This window comes from Bos grunniens, chromosome 12, assembly GCF_055505025.1.
Source record: "Bos grunniens cultivar Pamir isolate PY7600 chromosome 12, Bosgru_T2T1.0, whole genome shotgun sequence".
Lineage (NCBI taxonomy): Eukaryota > Metazoa > Chordata > Mammalia > Artiodactyla > Bovidae > Bos > Bos grunniens.
In genome coordinates, this window is record NC_141176.1 from 25,592,557 (window position 1) to 25,620,352 (window position 27,796).

Here is a 27,796-nt window from a genome sequence, read left to right on the forward strand (position 1 = left end):
GGGGGTCCCAGATTTAACAAAATTATGTAATCAAAATGGATCAATCTTTTCATTTATGGCTTGAATTTCATGCTTCTTGTCCTCTGGACTCAGACTATAAAATTGTTGCTCTCCTTTTCTTCTAATGTTTTTATGTTTTAATTAAAAATATTCTCATGGAAGTTGTATAATATTTGAAGAGAGGCTTCAGTTGTATTTTTTGCAGGATGCCTGCCTCATTTTTAAGAGTTTTAGTTTTGAAATTAATTTGGACTTAATAGAAGTGTCACAGAGATGGCAGGTTCCCATATACCCTGGACCCAGCTTCCCACGAGGGACCATCTTGCACAGCCAAGGCACAATTATCAAAGTAAAAACTAACGAGAACAATACTGGCAACTAAATTACGGGCTTTATTTGGCTTCCATTGCTTTCTCCGCCATTGGCCCTTTGGTGTTGCTGTTTCAGAATCACGCATTGCACTTATCTTCATTATTTTTTTTGAAAAATCTTTAAAAAATTGTATTGGCATATAGTTGCCTTACAGTTGTTGCGTTAGTTTCTGCTGTACAGCAGAGTGAATCAGCTACATGTTTACATACATCCCCTCTTTTTTGAGTTTCCAAACATTGCATTTAGCTATCCTGCCTTCTCCATCTCCTCCAAGCTCTGACAGTTCTTAAGTCTTTGTCTTTAATGACTTGACACTTGGAGGAGTACTGGTCAGTTATTTTGTAAAGTGTCCCTCAACTTGGGGGTGTTCACCTGGCGATTAGGTTGAAATTATGCATTTGTGGCAAGGATGCCCCAGAAGTGAAGCTGTGTCCTCCTTGGGGCATCGTTTCAGGAGTGTGTGATGTGGCCGTGCCTTGTTGCTGGTGAGGTTAACCTGTTGGTTAAGGAGTGTCTGCCACTTATCTTCACTCTAAAGTTACTCTTTTCCCCTTTGTAATTAATAAGTATTTTGAGGAGGAACTTTGTGGTGTTTAAAATAACTTTTGCCTCTGAATGTTGGTGTTTCTTGCTGGATTTTGCCTGTACCAATGATTATCAAGGTGTTCAAAGAGTGACTTTCTGTTTTCCTCTTGACTTGCCTCACCTTTAAGCACTTCCTTCACTTTCTTGTCTTTGCATTATCTACTGCGACATCATCAACTCCATCATTTTTACCACTCTTTTAAGGCCAGTTAGCCCCAGACCTTTCTTCATCACTTCAGTTACCTGGATATATTCACCCTACTTGCGGTGGTTCTGTCGCTACGTCCTGTCGGATTCTTTGCGACCCCGTGGGCTGCAGCATGCCAGGCTTTGCTGTTCTTCACTGTCTCCCAGAGTTTGTTCAGACTCATGTCTGTTGAATCGATGATGCTGTCCCACCATCTCATCCCATCGCCTCCTTCTGCCTTCAATCTTTCCCAGCATCAGGGTCTTTTCCAGTGCGTCGGCTCTGTGTCAGGTGTTCCTCTAATCCTGAGTCCTTTCATCATGTCACATACAGATGTAATCCCATTCTTTAAGGTTATTCGGAATTGCACCTTCTTCTTATCTCTGGATCCTGTTAAATGGTGTCACCGTCTAACTCAACATCACCCTTGGCTTTGCCTTTTCTTCATCCCACAGATCCAAGCTGTCGTCATTTACTGTTCGTCCTTAAGACACCTCTTCAGTTTGCTTGTTCCTTTTTTAGCACCATTATTACAGTTTTTGAGTTCTCAATACTGTTTTAAAAATGTATTTTTTTAAACTGATGGAGTAACACATTTTTATGCAGTGAGCATTATAGAAAGCTTTGGAAGATGCAAAAAAGTTTTTAAAAAAGTAAATAATAGCTCCTCATATTCCTGCCACTGACTTCTGTCATCTCTTCCCTGTACTGTTAGGCTCCTAAGCTAAAAACAGACATCTTAGTTTTTCTTTTTCAGTTTGTTTTCTCTTTTCTTTTTATAGCATCTGTATTTGCCCCTGCTTTCCATTACTGTTACAACCTCTCTTTATTTCTTTCTTAGCGAATAATTGCTTTACAATGTTAGTTTCTGCTGTACAACAAAGTGAATCAGTGACACACACACACACACACACCCCCTCTCTCTTGAGCCTCCCTCCCACCCCCCATCCCAACCCTCCGGTCATCACAGAGCCTGGAGCTGAGTTCCCTGTGCCCTACAGCAGCGTCCTGCTGGCCATCTCTTTTGCACATGGTGCTGTGCATATGTTAGTCCTCATCTCCCAGTTGGCCCCTCCCTCCCATGTCCCCTCTGTGTCCACATGTCCTTTCTCTGTGTCTGTGCCTCTATTCCTGCCCTGTAGACAGGCTTATCAGTATCATTTCCCTAGATTCCACATGTATGCGTTCATATACAATATATGGTTTTCTCTTCCTGACTGACTTCACTCTGTATGAGTCTCTAATTCTATCCACACCTCTGCAAATGACCCAATTTTGTGCACTTTTATGGCTGAGAAATATTCCACTGTATGTATGTACCACATCTTCCATATCCATCTTAGGCGAGGTCCTTTAGGACGCGTGTCCCACACAGCAGGCTTCAAGCCAGTTTTCTTGCCTAGACGCCAGGCTACAGGCAAAGCATTTTCTGTCGCTCTTTGCTTCTTGTGCACAGAGGATACAGCCCACAATCTTTCTCATGTTTCTCTCTGTGGCTCCTACGCTTCCGTCTATTCTGGCTTGTCTCCCGTGACCCACTGATCTGGGCTGCTCTCTTTCCTCCTGCTCCCCCACCTCTGGGCCTCCCCGCTCTCTGTGAGGACGGCACTGGTGGGTGCCCTCCTGTGGGTGCGCGGCTGTGCCATGGTTAAGCTGGGGGTGGCCCTGAGCAAACTGACTCACTCCTTGCATGTCCACGCGCCCTGGGAGAAGAGGTCTGTTCGTTCTTAGCTCATCGAGTCATGGTGAGGATTGCAGGTTGCATCGCATGGGCTTCAACAGGATCTGCTGATGGCAAACACTTAACCTGTTCTATTAGCCTCTCCCCACTTGACCCCTCAGCCAACAGACACGCAGATCTCTCAGTCTGAACAATCCTTGGCTTCGTCCTGCTTACCTCTCAACCACAAGCTCTTCCTCCATGAGAAATATCTGCTTTTGCTATCTCTACTTCCTCAACTTCCAGTCATACCTCAGCTCCTTAGTTAGCATCATTACACCTATTTGTTTTGTATCAGTGTTTCTGGACATCAGGGAGCTTGTTGGAGTCCTCAGTGTTAGCATGGTGGTGGCAAGAACGCAATAAATATCACTGAAAGAAAGAGGAAAGAGAGGCCCAGTGGGTAAATAAATGAATGAGAGCAACCTGGCATCACTGCCCGACTGAAATGGCCATTATGAGGCCACATGTGGCTTCCTCGTGGCCCGGCTGGTGGTCTGTTAGGAAACCTCATTTTCTCTGCTGTTGCTGGAGCATCAGATGCTGATGTCTGGGTCTCTCCCAGCCACATCCTCACCACCCGCTTGGTTGCCATGGCTCCAGGCACCTGATTTCTAAGCTCCCTTCAACGGCCCCTCCGTCTCTGATCGCTCTCTCAGTGCTGGCGTTGCCCTGGACTTCACCCTGGCCAGCTGGGTGGGGTCTCTGAACATTTTCTTTAGTTCCCATAGCTGCAACTACCCCATGCATCCCTTTCTCATACCCTGGATCTATATTTCTAATTTCTTGCTGGAAAATCTCCAACCAGTTGGCTCCTAGGAACTTCACGTTTGATTTGTGCACAACCAAATTCATTTTATTCCTTACCATCTAACCCAGACGTGTTTCCCTTCTCATTTGATCTATTGTAATATATGGGGAGTTGGCCAAAATAGAAGTTTCAATGGCATCAATGAGGCTAGCATCCAGTCAATTGCCAGTTCTTCAATCCAATCAGTTGATTCTGTCTGCTAAGTACTCCTCATGGCAGTTGTTCCTCTCTGTTCCTAATGGGGATGTGTAAAGTTTAGCTCTCCAGCTTCTCGCTTGGGCTAGTAGAATAGTTTTCTGAAAGGCATCTTGACTCCTATCTTCCCATGTCCTACCTGCAGCTCTGCCTCCACACTACAGCCAGTGTGGTCTTTCTAAAAACCTGGGTCTGGGGGACTTCCCTGGAAGTCCAGTGGTTAGGACTGGGCCTTCCAGTCCAGGGGTGCAGGTTCTATCCCTGAAAGAACATAAACAACAGAACCAGTATCGTAACAAATTCAGTAAAGACTTTAAAATAAAATAAAACCTCAATTCTGATCATGCATAAAAACTTTGGTGCTATAGCCTACTGTAGTCTTAGCTTAACTTGTTTGTCCCTGGAATGAGTTTTATATTAGTTTTTGAGAAAGACAGGTTAATATCCAACAGACGATCCCCTTTACTGTACTGTTCAGTAGAGCATATTATTATTTTATTTTTATCTGAAGTGCTGTCTTCTTTTCTGCTAATGAGAATCTCACCCTCACTTCCAGGGCCAGCAGGAATTCCATTTTTTCTTTATTGATCACACAGTGGGAAGTGGGAAATGATTTCTTTCTCTTCTGGATTAGGGTTGCCTGGACCACTTCTCTACCAATTATCACTTATTGTCTTGTGGTGGAAAATTTTCATATGAACATCTTGCTCGCAAAGCTCTTTGAAGATAAGGTTATAACTTAAAATTCTTTTCAGGTATTATGCCCATCATTGAGAATTTAGGAGGCTGCTTAAAATTTTTTGATGTCATGGCTAATGCTGCTTGTATCTGTTGCAGTGTGGTTATTTGTTGCTCTGTTATTTACTTAGGAAAAATTTTTAGCGATGAGAATATTTTCATGGTTCCAAATATAGTTTGCCATGTTGCTTTCCAAAAGGGTTGATATCAATTTATAGTGTCCCTAGTGGCATTTTCTATATTTTGTTTTTATTCTTTGTCATATATTTTAGTACCTTGCATTTTTATAAATTATAAAAGGCTGTGCATAGCATATTAACCCACTGTTGTATTATAGGTCATCAGTTTGTTTTCCCCTTTTTATTTTAGCTTCTCTAGTTTTCAGGTATATCAGTTTCAAATTAAAAAAATGTGTCCCTCAATTTTTCCTTTATGTTATTTTTTTTTTTTTTTTTGCTGCTTTATATTTGAGAAGTTGACATTTTCCATAGACCTGATATATACATTCACATTTCATTTTCAGTAAGCTTATTTTTATGTACTATCATATTATGAAAGACTCCCATGGAAGAATGATCTGTCAGTGCCTTTGGGAATCTTTTTTCTTGCCTTTGATAGCACTGTCAAAATCATCTTCTTAAGCCAGCACCTTCCAGGTAGATTATGAGATGTTTTTGTGTACATCTGAGATAGGTTTATAAAATATAATATCCAGAAGGCACTTTATGATATTATATTTCATAAATTATGTACTTCATGTAATTTAACTCAGTTCAACTTCAGAGATTTCAATATACAGTTGAATCTGTCCCAGATTTTACTGTAATTCACAATAGTGAATTTTCATTTCCAGAGTTTTCAATAAGGAAGTTTTTACTCTGGAAAAATGGCATGCATTACACAAAGCCCTCACTTAGTATACTTTTGAACATACCACATTAGAGCTTAAAGGAATCCTAAAGGAGATGGCAAGCAGCTTAAATAATGTGAAAAATGGAGATTAGGTCATTTTCAGACTGAGGTCAAGTGATGTCATAGATGGAATTTACAAGTCTCAACCCTGAGCCAGTGAAAAACCTCTACCAATAAGGAAAAACAGGGCAAACATCTAGTATCTCCTAATATGGACTCTTATGGAGAAAGACCTTCCTAGATGACTTCAGTTACCCATATTACTGTAAGTTGTCCATTGTGACTTTGAGAATTTCTCTTATGTGCAAATTCTTTAATCTTATAATGGGAGCCAGTGGCCAAGTAGCATTAACTTTGCAGATTTTTTACTAATAAATTTTGTTAGAGAAAATTTATTTCCATAATTTAAAGAATTGCAAAATATAATAATTTTAAAACTCATGTGTGATTCTTTTTTTGTTTTTTGAAAACAAACAAGGACTCTTTGGTACCTTTACGATAATCTAATATGCTTAGACAGAAATTATTCTGTTTTCCAAAGTCCCAAAACGTATACGACTTTCAGGGAAAAGTTACTGTGTTCTGATATTTTAGGAGATATTGGTCAGATCCAAACATAATTTAATGCTTCATTTCCTTACTTTTTTTTTTTGTTTAACTGTTGTTTTCTTTCTTTGCTTAACAGAAAATATTTGTTTTTTGGGCCTTTAAAAATATGAGAGCTGTTCAGATGGATGCTGCTTCTGCAGTTCCCTTATATTTATCACCAAACACTGAGTAGAGTTCTCTGTGCTACACAGTAGGTCCTTGTTGGTTGTCCGTTTTGTATATAGTAATGTGTGTATGTTGATGTTCACTCTTGCTGCCTCCTGTTGGACCACTTCTAATTTACCTTGATTCATGGACCTAACATTCCAGGTTCCTATGCGATAATGCTCTTTATAGCCTCGGACTTGACTTCCATCACCAGTGATATCCACACCTGGGTGTTGTTTTTGCTTTGGCTCTGTCTCTTCATTCTTTCCGGAGTTATTTCTCCACTCTTCTCCAGTAGCGTATTGGGCACCTACCAACTTGGGAAGTTCATCTTTCAATGTCCTATCTTTTTGCCCTTTCATACTGTTCATGGGCTTCTCAAGGCAAGACTACTGAAGTGGCTTGCCATTCCCTTCTCCAGTGGACCACATTTTGTCAAAACTCTCCACCATGACCCATCTGTCTTGGGTTGGCCCTACAAGATGTGGCTCATAGTTTCATTGAGTTAGACAAGGCTGTGGTCCATCTAATAAGTTTGATAAGTTTTCTGTGATTGTGGTTTTCTTTCTGTCCATTCTCTGATGGATAAGGATAAGAGGCTTATGGAAGCTTCCTGATGGGAGAGGCTGACTGAGGGGGACACTGGGTCTGATGGGCGGGGCCATGCTCAGTAAATCTTTAATCCAATTTTCTGGTGATGGGCGGGGCTGTGTTCCCTCCCTGTTGTTTGACCTCAGACCCAACTATGGTGGAGGTGATGAAGACAATGGCGACCTCCTTCAAAAGGTCCCATGAGGGCACTGGTACACTCAGCACCCCCGACCCCGTAGCAGGCCACTGCCAACCCATGCCTCCACCGGAGACTCCTGTATACTCACAGGCAAGTCTGGGTCAGTCTCTTGTGGGGTCACTGCTCTTACATCTACTACTGTGGGCAAGAGTCTCTTAGAAGAAATGGAGTGGCCCTCATAGTCAACAAAAGAGTCCAAAATGCAGTCTCAAAAATGACAGAATGGTCTCTGTTCATTTCCAAGGCAAACCATTCAGTATCACAATAATCCAAGTCTGTGCCCCAACCAGTAATGCCGAAGAAGCTGACTTTGATTGGTTCTATGATGACTTACAAGACCTTCTAGAGTAACACCAAAAAAAGGTATCCTTTTCATCATGGGGACTGGAATGCAAAAGTAGGAAGTCAAGAAACACCTGGAGTAACAGGCAAGTTTGATCTTGGAGTACAGAATGAAGAAAGGCAAAGGCTAATAGAGTTTTTCCAAGAGAACACACTGGTCATAGCAACACCCTCTTCCAACAACACAAGAGAAGATTCTACACATGAACATCACCAGATGGTCAATACCAAAATCAGATTGATTATATACTTTGCAGCCAAAGATGGAGAAGCTCTATATAGTCAGCAAAAACAAGACTGGGAGCTGACTGTGGCTCAGATCATGAACTCCTTGTTGCCCAATTCATACTTAAATTGAAGAAAGTAGGGAAAACCACTAGACCATTCAGGTATGACCTGAATCAAATCCCTTACGATTATACAGTGAGAGTGACAAATAGATTCAAGGGATTAGATCTGATAGACAGAGTGCCTGAAGAACTATGGACAGAGGTTCATGGCATTGTACAGGAGGCGGATGGTGATCAAAGACCATCCCCAAGAAAAAGAAATGCAAAAGGCCAAATGGTTGTCTGAGGAGGCCTCACAAATAGCTGAGAAAAGAAGAGAAGCGAAAGGCAAAGGAGAAAAGGAAAGATACATCCATCTGAATGCAGAGTTCCAAAGAATAGTAAGGAGTGATAAGAAAGCCTTCCTCAGTGATCAGTGCAAAGAAATAGAGGAAAACAATAGAATGGTAAAGACTAGAGATCTCTTCAAGAAAATTAGAGATACCAAGGGAACATTTCATGCAAAGATGGGCTCAATAAAGGACAGAAATTATATGGACCTAACAGAAGCAGAAGATATTAAGAAGAGATGGCAAGAATACACAGAAGAACTGTACAAAAAAGATCTTCACGACCCAGATAATCACGATGGTGTGATCACTGACCTAGAGCCAGACATCCTAGAATGTGAAGTCAAGTGGGCCTTAGAAATCATCACTACGAACAAAGCTAGTGGAGGTGATGGAATTCCAGTTGAGCTGTTTCAAATCCTGAAAGATGATGCTGTGAAAGTGCTACACTCAATCTGCCAGCAAATTTGGAAAACTCAGCAGTGGCCACAGGCCAGAAAAGGTCAGTTTTCAGTCCAATCCCAAACAAAGGCAATGCCAAAGAATGCTCAAACTACTGCACAGTTGCACTCATCTCACACGCTAGTAAAGTAATGCTCAAAATTCTCCAAGCCAGGCTTCAGCAATATGTGAACCGTGAACTTCCTGATGTTCAAGCTGGTTTTAGAAAAGGCAGAGGGACCAGAGATCAAATTACCAACATCCGCTGGATCATAGAAAAAGCAAGAGAGTTCCAGAAAAACATCTATTTCTGCTTTATTGACTATGCCAAAGCCTTTGACTGTGTGGATCACAATAAACTGTGGAAAATTCTGCAAGAGATGGCAATACCAGACCACCTGATCTGCCTCTTGAGAAATTTATATGCAGGTCAGGAAGCAACAGTTAGAACTGGACATGGAACAACAGACTGGTTCCAAATAGGAAAAGGCGTTCGTCAAGGCTGTATATTGTCACCCTGTTTATTTAACTTATATGCAGAGTACATCATGAGAAACACTGGACTGGAAGAAACACAAGCTGGAATCAAGATTGCAGGGAGAAATATCAATAACCTCAGATACGCAGATGACACCACCCTTATGGCAGAAAGTGAAGAGGAACTCAAAAGACTCTTGATGAAAGTGAAAGTGGAGAGTGAAAAAGTTGGCTTAAAACTCAACATTCATGGCATCTGGTCCCACCACTTCATGGGAAATAGATGGGGAAACAGTGGAAACAGTGTCAGACTTTATTTTTCTGGGCTCCAAAATCACTGCAGATGGTGACTGCAGCCATGAAATTAAAAGACGCTTACTCCTTGGAAGAAAAGTTATGACCAACCTAGATAGCATATTGAAAAGCAGAGACATTACTTTGCCAACAAAGATTCGTCTAGTCAAGGCTATGGTTTTTCCTGTGGTCATGTATGGATGTGAAAGTTGGACTGTGAAGAAGGCTGAGCACCGAAGAATTGATGCTTTTGAACTGTGGTGTTGGAGAAGACCCTTGAGAGTCCCTTGGACTGCAAGGAGATCCAACCAGTCCATTCTGAAGGAGATCAGCCCTGAGATTTCTTTGGAAGGAATGATGCTAAAGCTGAAACTCCAGTACTTTGGCCACCTCATGTGAAGAGTTGACTCATTGGAAAAGACTCTGATGCTGGGAGGGATTGGGGGCAGGAGGAGAAGGAGACGACAGAGGATGAGATGGCTGGATGGCATAACTGACTCGATGGACATGAGTCTTGAGTGAACTCTGGGAGTTGTTGATGGATAGGGAGGCCTGGCGTGCTGTGATTCATGGGGTCGCAAAGAGTCGGACACGACTGAGCGACTGATCTGATCTGAACAGAAGTAGAAGATATTAAGAAGAGGTGGCAAGAATACACAGAAGAACTGTACAAAAAAGAGCTTCATGACCCAGATAACCATGATGGTATGATCGTTCACCTCGAGCCAGACATCTTGGAATGTGAAGTCAAGTGGGCTTTAGGAAGCATCACTATGAACAAAGCTAGTGGAGGTGATGGAATTCCAGTTGAGCTATTTCACATCCTAAAAGATGGTGCTGTGAAAGTGTTGCACTCAGTATGCCAGCAAATTTGGAAAACTCAGCAGTGCCCACAGGACTGAAAAATGTGAGTTTTCACTCCAAGCTCAAAAGGCAATGCCAGTGAATGTTCAAACTATTGCACAGTTGCACTCATCCCACATGCTAGCAAAGTAGTGCTCAAAATTCTCCAAGTCCGGCTTCAGTAGTACGTGAACTGTGAACTTCCAGATGTTCAAGCTGGATTTGGAAAAGGCAGATGAACCAGAGATCAAATTGCCAACATCACAGAAAAAGCAAGAGAATTCCAGAAAAACATATACTTCTACTTTATTATCAAAGCCTTTGACTGTGTGGATCACAACAAACTGTGCAAAATTCTGAAAGAGATGGGAACACCAGACTATCTGACCTGCCTCCTGAGAAATCTGTATGCAGGTCAAGAAGCAATAGTTAGAACCAGACATAGAACAACAGAGTGGTTCCAAATTGGGAAGGACATACATGAAAGCTGTATATTGTCACCCTGCTTATTTAGCTTCTATGCAGATTATATCATGCAAAGTGCCAGGCTGGATGAAGTACAAGCTGGAATCAAGATTTCCGGGAGAAATATCAATAACCTCAGATATGCAGATGGTACCACCCTTATGGCAGAAAGCAAAGAGTAACTAAAAAGCCTGTTGATGGAATGAAAGAGGAGAGTGAAAAAGCTGGCTTAAAACTCAACATTCAAAAAACAAAGATCATGGAATCTGATCCCATCTCTTCATGACAAATAGATGAGGAAAATGGAAACAGTGAGAGACTTTATTTTGGGGGGCTCCAATATCACTGCAGATGGTGACTGCACCATGAAATTAAGACACTTGCCCCTTGGAAGAAAAGCTATGACTAACTTAGACAGCATGTTAATAAGCAGAGACGTTACTTTGCCAACAAAGGTCTGTCTAGTCAAAGCTATGGTTTTTCCAGTAGTCATGTAGGAATGTGAGAGTTGGACTGTAAAGAAAACTGAGGGCTAAAGAATTGAAGCTTTTGAACTGTGGTGGTGAAAAAGACTCTTGAGAGTCACTTGGACTGCAAGGAAATCAAATCAGTCAATCCTAAAGGAAATCAGTCCTGAATATTTATTGGAAGGACTGATGCTGAAGCTCCAATGCTTTGTCTACCGGATGCGAAGAACTGACTCATTGGAGAAGACCCTGTTGCTGGGAAAGATTGAAGGTGGGAGGAGAAGGGGATGACAGAGGATGAGATAGTTCTGTAGCGTCACCGACTTCATGGACATGAGTTTGAGCAAGGTCCAGGAGTTGGTGATGGACAGGGAAGCCTGGCGTGCTGCAGTCCATGTGATCGCAAAGAGTCAGACACAGCTGAGCACCTGAACTGAATGTATGTATGTGTTAATCCCAAACTCCTAATTTATCCCTTCTACCTCTTTCTCCCTTGATAATAACAAGTTTCTTTTTGATATCTGTGCTTCTATTTCTGTTTTGTATTTAACTTCATTTGTATCTTTTTTTTTTTTTTTTTTAGATTTTATATGTAAGTGGTATCATATGATATGTGTCTTTTTCTCTCTGGGGCTTTCCTGGTGCCTCACCTACCTGCAGTGCAGGAGACCCAGGTTTGATCCCTGGGTCAGAAAGATTCCCTGGAGAAGGAAATGGCTACCCACTCCACTTTTCTTCCTGGAAAATTCCTTGGCCACAGGAGCCTGGCAGGCTACAGTCTGTGGGGCCACAAAGAGTTGGTCGTGACTGAGCAACTAACATTTTGTCTCTCTGGCTGACTTAGTATGTTAATCTCTGTGTCCATTCATGTTGCTGCAAATGGCATTATTTCATTGTTTCTCATGGCTGAGTAGTATCCCATTGTGTAAATATACCACATTCTTTTAATTCGTTCATCTGTTGATGGACATTTAGTTTGCTTCCTTGTCTTGGCTGTTGTAAATGGTGCTGCCATGAACGTTGAGGTGTATGTATCCCATTCCTGGGATATAGTCAGAGAAAACCATAATTCAAAAAGATACATACACCCCAATATCTTGCTATTTTGAATGGCCTTTAACATGCATACCTTATGTTAGGTCTTAAACTAAAGCTGTTGATGATTCTCTAATCAAGAAATATAATCTATCTCTTGACTCTATTCCCAGTTAAGGAAGAGATTAAACCCTGGCTATCCAAAGCCATTTAATTAAATCAAGACTGTTTTGCCTATTCAGAACAATTGCATTTGTTAATTTCCCATTATCAATGATATTAATACATTAATTAAAAAGCTTTTTTTTTTTTTTTTTTTTTTACAAAATCAGAAGGCACAATCAAACTTAATTTAACTGCATTGTGACAGAGACTACATCTTCTATTGGGGAGAAGTTTGGAGTTATGATTAAAATAAAAGGAGTCAAAATGTGAGTCAAGTAAATTTAATAGAAATATATTTGTATAATTTAATAGAAGCTTATTAATAAGCTCCAAACTTCTCCCCAGTAGAAGACGTGGTCTCTGTCACAATGCAGTTAAATTAAGTTCTTGTCTCATACACTTTCCCAAGATTTTATTCCAGTCTTTGGTGAGCCAGAGAAGCCCCAAAGTGACAGCACCGGTTAAACACAAGTTTCCTCTCCCTGTTGGTACTTGAACCAAGCCAGCGTTACTTTCTTTAAAAATTGTTGTTGTTTTACTTGTGTTGGTTTTCTCCACAAAACAGCGTAAAGCAGCCATAATTTTACATACATCCTCTCCTTCCCTAGCCTCCCTCCTCTCCCCGATCCTGTCCCTCTAGGTCATCACAGACTGGGCTCCCTGTGCTGTACAACAGCTTCTCACCGGCTGTCCATCTCAGGCTGACCTGAGAGTGTGTGTGTGTGTTGATGCTACTTTCTCCGTTCACCCCACTGTCTCTCTCCCGGACTGTGCCCACAAATCCGTTCTCTACATCTGCATCTGCCTTCCTTCAGCATTACCTTCCCAAAGTTACCATGCTTTCAGAAATTTTCAAAGTGGTTTGTTTAAGAAGATGTAAAAAAATAAAATAAAAAGTATTTATTTTCTCTTTCAACACATCCATTCCATACTATTATGTGAATACTTTAAAATTCCTCCCTTTTAACATTTTTTTTCCTAAAGTTAAAAAATTATCCTTTGTTGAAATGTAAACCATTCCATATTTTTGTTTTGATTTTTTTTTAAATTTGACTGCACTGTGTGATATGTGGTATCTTAGTTCCTCTGGCGGGAATCAAACCTGCAGCCCCTGCATTGGAAGAGCGGAGTCCTAACCACTGGACCACCAAGGAAGTCCCCTTTTGTTTTGATTTTAATTATTAGCTTAATACATAAATAATCAGATAATTTCATATCTCCAATTAGCACAGAATTCTTGCAAAGACTCATCTTGTAAGCTAAGGTCTGTGTGCCTTGTTGGGGTACCCTTGGGGCATCGTCACCCTGAGGTGGCTCCAGGTTGTGTCTACTGGTGACCATAGCAACAACGAACACTGGACAGGATAATACCTGCTTCCTGCACAGTCAGTGTAGTGCAGCCTCGGGTGATTCTCACTTGTGTAGCAGTCTAGAATTTGAGGTCACTTTGACCTTTCCTGTCTAACTTGATTGTCACTAAAAGCTGGTGAGATGAAAGTGGCCACAAGCATAGCCTTCATCTGCCTGGTGGACAGGTTCCCGCTGAGAAGACTAGGGCACGGACATGCCCGAGTCACATGCTGAGGGGCCAGGTCCCCAGCCTAGAGTTCAGTTCCCTTCCCACCGTGACGTTCACAGTGTCTCTCCACCAAGCCTGCAGAAACAGTGCTCTTGCTGCAGCCTCCATGGAGGTGGTGTTTATATCCACGTCATTGTTTTAGTTGCTAAGTTGTGTCTGACTCTTTGTGCCCCCATGAACTGTAGTCAGCCAGGTTCCTCTATGAGATTTCCCAGGTAAGAATACTGGACTGGTTTGCCATCTCCTTCTCCATGATACCCACATAGATTTTTGAGAAAAGCATAGTTGGAGCCAGTAACAGTCAGCTCAGTGACCGCTGCTGCTGCTGCTAAGTCGCTTCAGTCGTGTCTGACTCTGTGTGACCCCATAGACGGCAGCCCACCAGCCTCCCCTGGCCCTGGGATTCTCCAGGCAAGAGCACTGGAGTGGGTTGCTATTTCCTTCTCCAATGCTCAGTGACTAGAAACGTGGTTTACTAAATTTGTACTATTTGTACCACTACTAGAGAGACATAATGCATAAACACACATTGGAGTATGTTTTAAAAACATTGGCAAAGTAAATGTTTGATAACATGCGTAATTGTGCTTTTCTATTTTTGAAACACTGGTTCAGTTATTTTTATGTGAATACCTATTCCATGGCCTTGGATGCTTGCACTGTTAATTTAAAAATAGGACAAGGATTTAGATAAAAGTAAATGGGCTGTGTAGGATTAGCCCTAGCTTACTTTACCTGCAATTAGGAAGGCTTTTTAGCATTTTTACATATTCCCAGTTACAAAGACTTACCCAGAAAAAAAGGCCATTATGAAATCTTTAATTTCAAAATGCTCTGACCTAAGTTTATGAAAATATAAGTAGAATTAGTCATTTTATAATTTGTCATTGCTTGGTATGTGTGTTACCTTTTTATGTGATCCGTATCTATTTAATAGTCTGAGTGTGCATAGTTCTTTTATTCATTAAACAAACATCAGGTACCCCAAGGTGCCAGGCGCTGGTCTGTCCTGTGTGCTGGGCATGTATCAGTGGACAAGGCAGCAGAAGACCCTGCCAAAAAAAAAGAAAAACTTTGAGTATCTTCATTAAATGAGTTTCTGTTAAGGAATCATTTTTAATAAAAATTTAACTTTATACATTTATTTTTTCAGCCTTGTTGGGTTATGATTGACAAAATTGTAAGATATATACAGTGTATCTTATGACAGTTTTACACATATGTAAAATGTGTGTGTATATATACACACACACACGTATGTGTATATCTATGTGTGTGTGTGTGTGTATATGAAGGATTCCTCCTATCTAATTGACGCATTCATCACCTCAAATATTTTTCTTAGTGTGAACTTTGAAGTTCTATTCTCTTATTGAATTTTGATTATACTACATGGTGTTGGGGCTTCCCTGGTAGCTCACCTGGTAAAGAATCCACCCACAAAGCAGGAGACCCCGATTCGATTCCTGGGTCAGGAAGATCCGCTGGAGAAAGGATCAGCTACCCACTTCAGTGTTCTTGAGCTTTCCTGGTGCCTTGGCTGCTAAAGAATCCGCCTGCAATGCAGGAGACCTGGGTTTGATCCCCGGGCTGGGAAAATCCCCTGGAGAAGGGAACGGCTACCCACTCCAGTATTCTGGCCTGGAGAATTCCATGGACTTTAGTCCATGGGTTCGCAGTGTTATAAAGTGTAGTCATCATGCTGTACATTAGATCCTCAGATCTTTTTCATCTTATGTAATTATTTTAAAATCAGTTTATAAAGTTTATACGTTGACCACCCTCAAAATGTTTTATCTGTAAACAAGTATGATGTGTGTGTGGATCACTGTGCATGGTTCTGTGAATATGGAAGAAAAGGAATGGAAGTATTCTGCTTGTTATTGAAATTTTTCTTAACTTTACAAAATGTTAAGCAAACACTCCCATCAAACTTATAAATTACACAGCTATTCTAAGAAGCTGTTTTCTGATCCATTTTCTGTTTTTAAATTTTCTCAGGTGGCGAATGTCAGTGCCTCTGATTTTGAAGTTTTCTCCTAATATAAATATACCTAAATCCCCCCAAATACTTTCTATCTTGAATTCAATTTCATGTGTCTCCAAGGGCTGTTCAACATCGATATTTCTGTCACCAAACTGAAGATGAAGAAAGGGAGAAAAGATTATTTCTCCCCTCTTGAATACCAATCTGTTGCTGACAGAGCTAGATTAGAAGTCAGAAATCCTTTTTCATTAATTATTAATCATGGTCCCATTGTTTAAAAAGTCACAAGTCATGCTCGCTTCCGAGTATCAAGAGAACAGGAAAATTCAGAGAGTGGGACAGAGGGAATGAGTTTAGCTGAGTGTAAATTTCAATATGTCCCTCTCCTCCTTAGGAGAGAGTTATGTGTGTGGCTCAATCGAACCCTTCAAGAAGCTGGAATACACCAAGAATGTGAACCCCAACTGGTCGGTGAATGTCAAGACCACCTCGGCTTCGCGGGCGGTGTCCTCTCTGGCCACTGCCAAAGGGAGCCCTTCAGAGGTGCGGGAGAATAAGGATTTCATTCGGCCCAAGCTGGTCACCATCATCAGAAGTGGGGTGAAGCCACGGAAAGCCGTCCGGATTCTCCTCAACAAGAAGACTGCTCACTCCTTTGAGCAGGTTCTTACCGACATCACTGACGCCATCAAGCTGGACTCGGGAGTCGTGAAACGTCTCTACACCCTGGATGGGAAGCAGGTACGTGGTGGTGGGGGGTGACAGTGGTATGGCCTTGACTTTATGGGCAAGAACCAGGGAGTTGGGGGGTTTGTGTGGCATTGAATGGGGACGCGAGATGTACATTCTACTGATATTGATGGGCTTGAGTCATCTAGACAGCAGATAACATAGCTGTTGTCCTCCAACCAGTTCAAGGATAGAGTTAACACAGGATTACCTTAGTAATCAAGTACAAATATAGACCTCTGAAGCGTAAATGATTACTCAGAGATTTCTACTTTTCCTATTATTAATTGCTTAACATAGTGGTGCTTTTTCAGCCATCTGTGTTCAGTTTGGTTGTGTAGTTATGTCTTTATCATCACTGTGAGTAGCACTGAAGTGTAGAAGTGAACTCTGACCAGTAGAGAAAAACCCAAGTCCTTTCTTTGACCTCAATGATATTTCATAGTTTTATATCTCAGTAATGTTCATAAGCAAGATTTATTTACAGTTTATGTATTTCTGAGTACATATCTAAGGAATGAAATATTTCCATCTGGATGGCTCTTAAGAGGCATATTTCTAGAATATTATACATCTTTTATTGAAAACATACTTTCTGGAATCAAATGAAAAGAGGGGTTTCTTTAGCTGTGGAATGTACATCGATCGATTTGGGTGAGTGGACATGTTAATGTGCATTGCTCGGATGAACTTAAAGGAAGTCTTGTGTGGACTTTTGCAAGGATTTGACAGAACCGTGATGGTGAGCTAAATAAAGAACACTGATATATGACATACGTACAGAGAAATTTGTTGATCGTTCAAAGTTTACCAGTGTCTTTTTGTTTCAGATTATGATTTTCAGGACACTATCTTTAATTGAAACTTAGTTTTTATCATGTATCTGTCCACATGCGTTTTATAAATTATTTTGAGATATAATTAAAATGATTTGGATAAAGAGTACATAGTAAAAGTCAAAACTAGATTCATAAATTAAAAGATTGATCTTATTAAATAGAAGACTCTTCCAAGTTCTTGAAGGCTAACACATTCAAACTTTATGAATTAGAAATAGATGCAAATACTAGAGAGTGTTAGTCATGAAAAAATTACTCCCCTAGGGATCCATTCAGATGCTCTAAATTATAAATTCATTAGGAGAAAAAAGGAAGATCTGCCAATTGTTCATTTATATTCACCAGTCTTCTGCTTGTCTCATAAAACCTACCCTAAGTGTCATGTGGATAAGGAATCTTAGTGAGAAAATCTCCAGTCGTCTAGATCTAGGAAGGTGTAGCCTGAATGTCACCATGTATCAGGGATCAAAAAGTCCGTGGCTGCCTTGTAAATTATAGCAGCAGTAAGATGGCAAGGTTCACATTTAAACACTTAATCCCTTCCCTTTGTAATGAATTACTCAACTGTCTTGAAGATCTGCATTTTGGTGATTTTTCTCAACATGGGAGTTTACCTGTTTTCATAAAAATAAAATTTAAACAAAGAATACATAATTGATAAATCTTTCTCCCCTCCCCCTGCTTCAGAACTTTGGGGTTCCAATTTGTTACACACTGAATCAAAAAAACAGCTTTAATTATTTATGCTAAATTCTGCCATGAACTGAGCGTTTATTCCAAGAATGAATTCCTAGAAGAGATATCATGATGTTCTCAATAGTCTTCATCTTTTTAGGATTTTTATCTGGTGTCTGTATTTTGTAATAGCTGTTTTGCTAATGCACCAGATGTAGGTCTGATCTCCTGATGTGAGGCAAAGACGATCTACTGACACCGGCTTGTGGTGAAGGGAAGTGTAGCGTTTATTTCAGGGCAAAGCGAGGAGAATAGGCAGCTTGTGCTCAAAAGACCCCAATGCCCCCATGGCATTTAGGGAAGCATTTTTAAAGGCAAAGTAAGGGAGAGGATCTCAGGGTGTGTGATCAGCTCCTGTACACCCCTCTAATTGGTTGGTGGTGAGGTAACAAGTTGGTATTTTGGAAGTTAATGTTGTCAACTTTCTGGTTGCAACTGGTCTGGGGTCTATGTGCTGGTGGTAAGTTTGCAGGTAACTTCTTCAACTAGGTGGGGGCTTTAATGTCTACAAACCAACTCAGGAATATGGTTTAGGATATTATCTATAGTCTTTGAAGAGGGATTGAAGGTTTATGACATTGTTTTATGGCTAAATTATTATTCTTTTGCCCTGCATGACTGCTTTCCTTTGTTTCTGCATTTTCTCACTTTTCTGATTAAATTCTGTTTGGAAACTTGGGGAAGACCTAAGAGGCTAAAGCTTTTCTAAAAGCAAGAGGCAGGGGACATGGGGGTCTCTTCCTGGAAGGCCCTGCAGGGTCCTGCTGGGTTTCAGTTTTTGCTGTAGTTTACATGTAAATAATGGGAAAGAATCCAAAGTTTAATGTTAAAAGACCAGGATTCAAATCCTGGTTCTGCCACAAATTTTTTTTTTTTCCCAAATCACTTAACTTAGCCTCATTATATTCATCAATAAAACATGGATAAAATGATCACCTCTGTTTCACAGAGTGCTGGTGGGATCAACTCTGATAAATAAGTGAAAGCTGTTTTGAACTATAGTAATAACATGCATGCATGCTCGGTCATGTCCAACTCTTTGCAACCCTGTGGACTGTAGCCCTCCAGGCTCCTGTCCATGGGATTTTCCAGGAGAGAATAGTGGAGTGAGTTGCCATTTCCTTCTCCAGGGGAATCTTCCTGACCCAGGAATCAAACCCACATCTCCTGCATTGCAGGTGGATTCTTTACCACTGGGCCACCTGGGAAGCCCATCATAATAGCAACCATAGTTTTATTGAACATTGTTCTAAATGCTTTGCATGCGTTTGGCATGTTTACTGCTAACAGCTCAGTTATTATCCCCATTTAACAGATAAGGCCATTAAGGCACAAAACTTGTTAATAAAAAACAGGTCCAAGGCCAGACAGGTATAAATGGTAGAGCTGGGATCTGAACTAGTTTCTCTCCAGAGCTTGCCCTCATGGCCACTGTAGCACAGCAGATGATAGTAAAACCAGAGATGCAAGTGTACCGAAAACGAATTTCCAAGTGAGTAATCTGTACAAGGAATATCATCTGAGAGTTTTCTGCTATGAATTGTCCCCGCTTCAGTCATCCTGCTGACTCTCGTATCTAGCTCTTTTCTCACGGGGCTGATCCCGGTCACCATTGCGGCCTTGCCTCTGCTGGGGCATGTTCTCTTCAAAGCAGGAGCGGTGAAAAGCTGCAAAGGAATCGGATGATAAAGTGGAAAGAGTGAAAGAGTGGAAGAGTATAAAGACTTTATGCTTGGGTTCCCGTTAGGAACAAAGCTTCCTTCCTCATGGACCCTAGGAGTCTTTAGAATCTTTTTTGTTCAAAAGAGAATCTGCCCCCGCTAGCAGATCTCCCCCCTCCCTTTGTGGGAGGGATTCTTTAACAGCCAAGGCTGTGACCATGGCTTGATAAGCCTCTGAGGAAAAAAGCACTTCCCTCCAAGCCTTCCTGTGACGTGATGCTCTGACACAGTAGGGTGGCACCCTGTGCTACCAGGGTCTCAGCCTGCCCACCGTGGCATCGGGGACCACATGCTGTCCATGGGACATCACCCTTAAGATCGCTTGTCTGCCTTTTTTTTTTAATAGTATATCTGAGCCCTTGTATCAAAACCCAATGCCCAGTAAAGCTTTTAAAGGTTTTTGTTTTGTTTTTTTTTTGTAGCAAGGAAATAGAATTGTTTAAATAATTAATACTTTGAGTGCTTTGGATAACGGGTAGAGGGGAAGATATACAAGCAGGAATGGCTTTTCAGATTGCCGTCAGGCAGCCTACAAGTGAATCTGTGGGAAGGAAACTGGGGACTCGGGGATTTCTGACTGTGGAACAGGGTGAGCCCGTGCCCGCTGGTACCCAGGGATGGGCACTGAGAAGCGTGGACCACATGGCCCTCTCACTTGGTCTCCTTGCACATCAGCCTCTTGGCTTTGTTTTAAGCCCCAGCCTATGAGTTCCTTGGCTCAGACTGTAAAGAATCTGCCTCCAATGTGGGAGACCTGGGTTCGAAAGATCCCTGGAGAAGGGAGTGGCTACCCATACCAGTATTCTTGCCTGGAGAATTCCATGGACGGAGGAGCCTGGGGGGCTACAGTCTGTGGGTTTCAAAGAGTCGGACACAGCTGAGCGACTTACACTTTCATTTTTCATGAGTTCACTGTGCAGTGCTTATTTGAGGTTTTTCGGCTGAGATCAGGAAATCAGCATATTGGAAATGCTGTCCCACGTAGAAGGCATTCTGCAGAAAGCTGCAGTTTCCTGGATGGCTGTTGTGGTTCACAAGCAGCCTGTTTGTGAGTGAACCTTTTCTAATTATTTCAACTCCATTCTTTATCCAGCGGCGTAGAAGCTTCGATGAAAGGTTCCCACAACCTCGCCATCCCCTCCACACAGCTTTTAGGGGGTCTCTGCTAACCAGATGATCAGGCACTTTTGCTGCCATAGCTGGGGAGGTCAGAGATCGTGTTGCATCTTACTTTCAGCCATGCCTTATTTACCTGGGCAATGATTAAGGGCTCCTAAAGAAGGACGGAGAGCATTTTCTAGTTGAAGGTTAAAATCACATCCCTTTGCTCCATATTCAGGGGAGGCTGTGCAGGCTGCAAGATTTTGCAGGGTCTGGATGTTGGAATTCTTCTGTGGGTTATTCTCTCACCCTGCTGGGCAGCTACTTCCAGAGATCATTTGTGCGCTGTGTGCTAGGTGGCTTCAGTTGTGTCTGACTCTTTGTGACCGGATGGAACTGTAGCCCGCCAGGCTCCTCTGTCCATGGGATTCTCCAGGCAAGAATCCTGGAGTTGTTGCCATGCCCTCCCCCAGGGGGTCTTCCCAATAGGACATAGAACCGTGTCTCTTATGTCACCTGCATTGGCAGGCGGGTTCTTTACCACTAGCGCCACCTGCGAAGCCAGAGGTCGTTTGGAGTGTGACTAATTTTTAAGTGATTAAAATAAGCCCGAAACCTACATGCTTTGCTGAAAAGATGCACTTGCATGTCTCCTGATTCCTTTCTTGGAACAGCTAATCAGGCTGTCTTCAACTGCTAAGTCTTCGGCATCTGTGATTACCGGATTCTGGCTTAGAAACATAAACAACTGAGAGTCTTAGAACAGCTAGTGCCTAAGCAGGCAGTTTATCCTGTACAGATCATAGATAAGGCTGTTCCCAATGATCTCCTCTCCCCACTGAAATATAGTCATGAGAAACCAGATTGCTCTTTAAGTAGAAGATATATGCACATTCCCATCTTATCTACTCTTTGACATTGAAGATCTACAGAAAATAACAATATAATTTAGTATCAGAGGAAAAATTTACTCAGGGATATTGTATTTTATCTTATAGGCATTTCACATAGGTCATGCACTTTGTAAAATCCACCGTTGCTGGAGTGAGTAAATAACTTATTTTCTTCCTAACATGGAAAACATTGGACCAAGAGCTGAAGTAGAGGTGCTCTTAAACTGATTTAGATGGTAAACTGAGAACAGACATCATAGCTGCTCTTTTAGTCCGTTGCTACTGCTGCTGCTAAGTCGCTTCAGTCGTGTCCGACTCTGTGCGACCCCAGAGACAGCAGCCCACCAGGCTCCCCCGTCCCTGGGATTTTCCAGGCAAGAACGCTGGAGTGGGTTGCCATTGCCTTCTCCAATGCATGAAAATAAAAAGTGAAAGTGAAGTCGCTCAGTCGTGTCCAATTCCCAGCGACCCCATGGATTGCAGCCTACCAGGCTCCTCCGTCCATGGGATTTTCCAGGCAAGAGTACTGGAGTGGGGTGCCATTGTCTTCTCCGTTTTAGTCCATTAGGGCTGTAATAACAAAATACCATGGACTGGATGACTTATATACAAAATAAGTTTCTTTCTCCCAGTCTTGCAGGCTGAAAGTCCAATATCAAGGTGCTAGCACATTTGGTCTGATAGGAGCTACTTTTTCTGGTTTTGCAGTGTTCTCATATGTTAAAAAGGGGCTGAGAGCTCTGTGGGGTCCTTTTGTAAAAGGGCACTAACCCAGTTCATGAGGGCTTCTGCCACATGACCTAATCACTTCCCCAAGCATTTCCCCTCCCAATTGAATCACCTTGGGGGTTAAATTTCAGTGTATGAATTGACTGGGGTGGGGGTGGACCCAAATATTCTGCCCAAAGCAGCTGCCTTGTAAAGGAAATCTCAGTTGCTGTCAATAATGTGTCTTTTCTGTATCTTTTGATCATTTATTCCCTCACCTGCTACAAACATAAAGCCCAAAAGATGCTTATAAAGTCATAATATTCACTGCTATTTATTTTAGGTAGTTAGTATATGAGTTTATTGGAATTCGGGAAATGGTAATATCATCAATAAGAATCAGTCAGTCAGAAATTCCAAAGTGGTCTTTGTTTTTTTTTCTTTTGGTTTTTAATACCTAATTCTAATCTGAAGGGAAAAAATATTTGGTTCACTCTTGAGTTTAGACAGCTTAGAATAGTTCTTCTCCATACAAGTTATGCGTAGAAAAAGTGGTATACATTATTACCACATCTGACCTTGGCTGTAGCAGCTAATGAGCCTAGAAGATGTGAAAACTAAAGGTTTGAATGAAAAGCAACAAATTTAGGATGTAAGGATTTGGTTGGACTGGAAACAGAGATTTATCTGGTGCTGTTGATAATAGCAATTTTTTTTCTTTTAAGTTAAAACTTCTGTGACAGCTCCAAGTTTCTTAAGCATATTTAAACCCTCATCCTTGATATATAGATTTTTTACTGTTATGATTTTACGTATTATCTGTGGTATGAAAGTAAATGTAATATCTTTTAGTTTTTTGTTTCTGCAGATGATGTAAAAAAAAAACAGTTGATACAAATATTTTAGGTTATTACAGTGTCAAATTAAAATTTCCTATAAAAACTCAGAGCACGCATTGAGACATCCTTATGACTTGGCAGAGGTCGGAACTTCTGGAAAATCTTAACTGTTTTCACAGAAAAAGGAGCTTAAGAATTATTGCGATACTTCATTAGGGAATTAAAGTGTCCAGAATGGAGCATGCTTTTTTTTAGGCTCCATGCCTTTGGTTGATTTTCCAGTATTCTTGCCTGGAGAATCCCATGGACAGAGGAGCCTGGCGGGCTACAGTCCATGGGTTTGCAAGAGTTGGACACGACTGAGTGCCTTTCACTTCACTGACTTCACAGGATTATAAGCTACATCTCTCCTTGTGTAGCTTTCAGTTCCCCCAAGTTGGGAAGAGTTAAGTCCTTGTCTTCCAGTCTTAGCTCCTCTGACGGTGTAATTAATTACGGGTGCCTGCTGTGGTGTGTATTTTAAGGCTTCAGTTGGTCTGGGCAAAAGTCGGTTTTCTGGAAATGGAATTCCAGTTTGCTGTCAAATGAATTCCAGTTCCCCAGTGGCCCCCTGTTGAGCTGAAGATGTGCTGAAGCCCTCCCTCCGGTGGGGGTGCTGGGCATGTTGGGGGCACTTTGGCAAGTCGGGGAGGGGCCTTTGGGATCACCTATGCTGACTTCTGCTTTTGCAGTGTCTGGGAGTCTGAGTTGGCCCGTGAGCTTCCTCAGCCCTGAGGGAGTATGTTGGAATGAGGGAAGGTACTTGGATTTTCACATCAGCTGGGCCTGAGCTCAGATTTCAGTCTGAAAAATCCAGCTTGATCCAGTTTCTCATGCAGGCCTGGAAACCTTCCTTCCAGGCCTAGATGAGAAACTTAAGTGGTTAGTTAAAAATCCTGTAGTATATATTGAATTTACTTGTAATGAGGGAATTTGCTTGCATATGTTGTCACGTAAGTGTAGATGTATGCAGTGATATAATATAGAAGAGAAACAGTTTTTATAGACTCATATCAAACACACAGTTCTAAACTGACCATCTTGTGGTCAAGTCTGCCTTATACTGCTGGTCACAGTGAAATATGCCCTCCCACTGGGAAGTTTAATTCTCTGATACTCCTCTGTTTTCTCATCTGCATAATGGGACTGATGGTAATGCCTGCTGTATAAGTTATTGTGAGGATTAAATGAAATAATGTGTGACAACTTTAGCATTGCCTTAGGTACTCCACTATTGGTAGTTTATATCCCTGAAAAGCTAAAGGTAAATTGTTTTTGGAAAACAATTACATTTTGAGTGTGTTGAGGGAACTCACTGTTTAAAATTACCCTTTAGGGACTTCCCTGGTGGACCAGTAGCTACAACTCTGTGCAGGGGCCCAGATTCCATCCTTGGTCAGAGAACTAGATCCACAGGCCACAACTGAGAGCTCGAACACCGCCACTAAAAAAGGTCCCGCAGGCCACAGCTAGGACCTGGTGCTGCCAAATATATGAATAAGTAAATATTTGAGAAATAAATAACAAAGAAAAACTTGCTTTAAAAAATAAAATTACCTTTTAATAATAACTACTTAACATATCTACCTTTGTAAATGTGTCTGTTCACATGAAAATGCTCCATGGTGCTGGCCAAAAAGTTCCTTTGGTTTTTAAGTAAAAATAAAAAGACACATTTTTCATTTTCACCAAGAACTTTATTGAACAACATATTCACTGTTTTGTTCCGCTGCCTTCTACCATTTTTCAGGCTACTTCATAGTTCCATCTTCCCAAAACCTTTTATCTTTTCGAGCAAAGACCTGTTCCAGGTTCCTTTTTACAGTTTTCCAGGGAATTGAGTTTTTTTCCGTATAAGAAAATTCTATAAAGACCGAAATAAGTGGAAATCCAAAGGCGCAATGTCTGGTGAATATGGTGGAAGAATCAGAACTCCCCAGCCAAGCTGTGACAGTTTTTGCCTGGTTGTCAAAGAAACATGCGGTCTTGGTTATCCTGATGGAAGATTATGCATTTTTTGTTGACTAATTCCAGACGCTTTTCATTGAGTGCTGCTTTCAGTTAGTCTAATTGGGAGCGGTACTTGTTGGAATGAATCCTTTGGTTTTCTAGAAGGAGCTCGTGTTACAGGACTCTCTTCCAGTCCACCATATCCACAACATCGCCTTTTCTGGATGTAGACTAGCCTTTGGTGTGGTTGGCTGTGGTTCGTTTTGCTTGCCCCACCATCTCTTCCAGTCCGCGTTATTGTACGGTTTACACTTTTCATTGCCCGTCACAATTTGTTTTAAAAACAGAACATTCTTGTTACGTTTCAGTAGAGAATATCACATGCAAAATGCAAAATATGTTTTTTTTCCTGCTTAACTTATGTGGAACCAAAATATCAAAGAGATTAACATAACCAAGCTGATGCGAGTGATTTTCTGTGCTTGATTTGGATATTTTGAGTGTGTTGGCCATCTCCCACATAGCATAACGTTGATTGTTCTCATTTAATGTCTCAATTTGATTGTTGTCAAATTCCACTGGTCTACGCAACCGGAGCACTGTCCATTGAGAAATCTCCAGCAAGAAACTTGGCCAACCACTTTTGACATGTTCATCAGTCACAGCATCTTCTCCAGACACTGTACAAATCTTTTTGCATTTCAGTTGTTTTTTTACCTTTCTTAAAATAATACAGCATGATATGCTGAAAATGTTGCTTTTTTCTTCTATCTTCAATATTCAAATGGCTATGCAAAAATTCACCAATTCTGATATATTTTTTAAAATGCACGCCTATGTGACAGCTGCCATAGTACAATCTAAAAAATTGTTTTGAATGAAGTTAAAGACAGCTAAGCTTCCCTGGTAGCTCAGACAGTAAAGAGTCCTCCTGCCTGCAGTGCGGGAGACCCAGATTCGACCCCTGGGTCGAGGAGATCCCTTGGAGGAGGAAATGGAGAACCACTCCAGTCTTCTTGCCTGGAGAGAATTCCATGGACAGAGGAGCCCGGCGGGCTATAGTCCACAGGGTTTACAAAGAGTCGGACACGACTGAGTGACCAACACTTTTGCTTCACAAGTGCTACTAAAGCCATCTTACGGAAAAAAAAAACATAAGGAACTTTTGGGCAACCCAATATAAAGAAAAGAGCATAGAATTTGAATTGAGATGCTTATAAGATCCAATCCTGACTTTACCATGCATTACCTGCGTGGCCTTTATCAAGTCAATTAAACTCAGAATCTCAGTTTTCTCTTTAAAATGGCAATAAAAACAGCATGCCTCATAATATTGGTGGGATAATTGACTGAGAAATAGGTATTAATATATAAAGCCCTGGCTTGACATAAGGTAAGTCCTATATAACTATTAATATTTAGCCCTTCTGCCTGCTGTCTTCAAATTCCAGGCTTTCTTAAAAGTACAGGACACTTATAGTTGTATAATATTATTGGTGTGGAATTGATGATTTTGCATTGTTTTCATTATCTGTGCTGTAATGAAACTACTGATGGTTCTGTTTTTATCCTTCCATTTATTGTCAATCAATTGTGAATGTAGCCTAGATATTATTTTCTTCCCGTTCTTCTTTAATTGTACCAGTCATTAAACTCACTCACAAACCACTACACTCATACAGTAATATTCACATTATTATTGCTGCCATTGGCTGAACACCTTCCCCATGCCCAGTGCCATGGGCTAGTTGTTGCATGTCTGTCCATCACAATGAATCATCACCACAACTCTGAAAAGCAAGAACCTGATTATTTCTCAAGATTATTTCAAAGGTGGCCTTGTCTAAACATTTCCTGATTTCCCCATGTAGAACTGACAGCTCCCTCTCCAGGGGCTCCATCAGTCCATTGTAGATAGCTGCACAATTCTTGATTACACTGTCCTGTTGGCAGTTGAGGTGCCCACCTCTCATTTCAGAACTTATAGGATGAGGGTAGGGAAGGTGCCCTGTCAGCCTCTGAACCTCTAGGGCCTGCCCTGGTAAATGCTTGTTCAAGAAATGACTGAATGATTAGACGTTTGGCTGGTTTGCCATGACCTACCCCTTTGGTGTCGGAGAAGGCAATGGCACCCCACTCCAGTACTCTTGCCTGGAAAATCCCATGGATGGAGGAGCCTGGTAGGCTGCAATCCATGGGGTCGCTAAGAGTTGGGCATGACTGAGCGACTTCGCTTTCACTTTTCACTTTCATTGGAGAAGGAAATGGCAACCCACTCCAGTGTCCTTGCCTGGAGAATCCCAGGGACGGGGGAGCCTGGTGGGCTGCTGTCTAGGGGGTCGCACAGAGTCGGACACGACTGAAGCAACTTAGTAGCACCCCTTTGGTGTTAGCTCATCGAGTTCAGTGTTCTGCAGGGCACAGATCCTGGCCATTTAGGAGCTGATTGCTCACCCGGGCTG

General features: G+C 41.5%; 1 protein-coding gene across 3 annotated transcripts in view; it reads left to right on the top strand.

Moving 5' to 3' along the window:
• DCLK1 (doublecortin like kinase 1) overlaps positions 1-27,796 on the top strand; it is a 356,767-nt gene that overhangs the window by 12,271 nt on the left and 316,700 nt on the right. For all 3 annotated transcript variants that reach the window (XM_086329367.1, XM_086329368.1, XM_086329371.1), the window contains exon 3: positions 16,175-16,521. In XM_086329367.1, the coding sequence (XP_086185493.1) occupies positions 16,175-16,521 (347 nt within the window). The remainder of the gene's footprint in view (positions 1-16,174; positions 16,522-27,796) is intronic.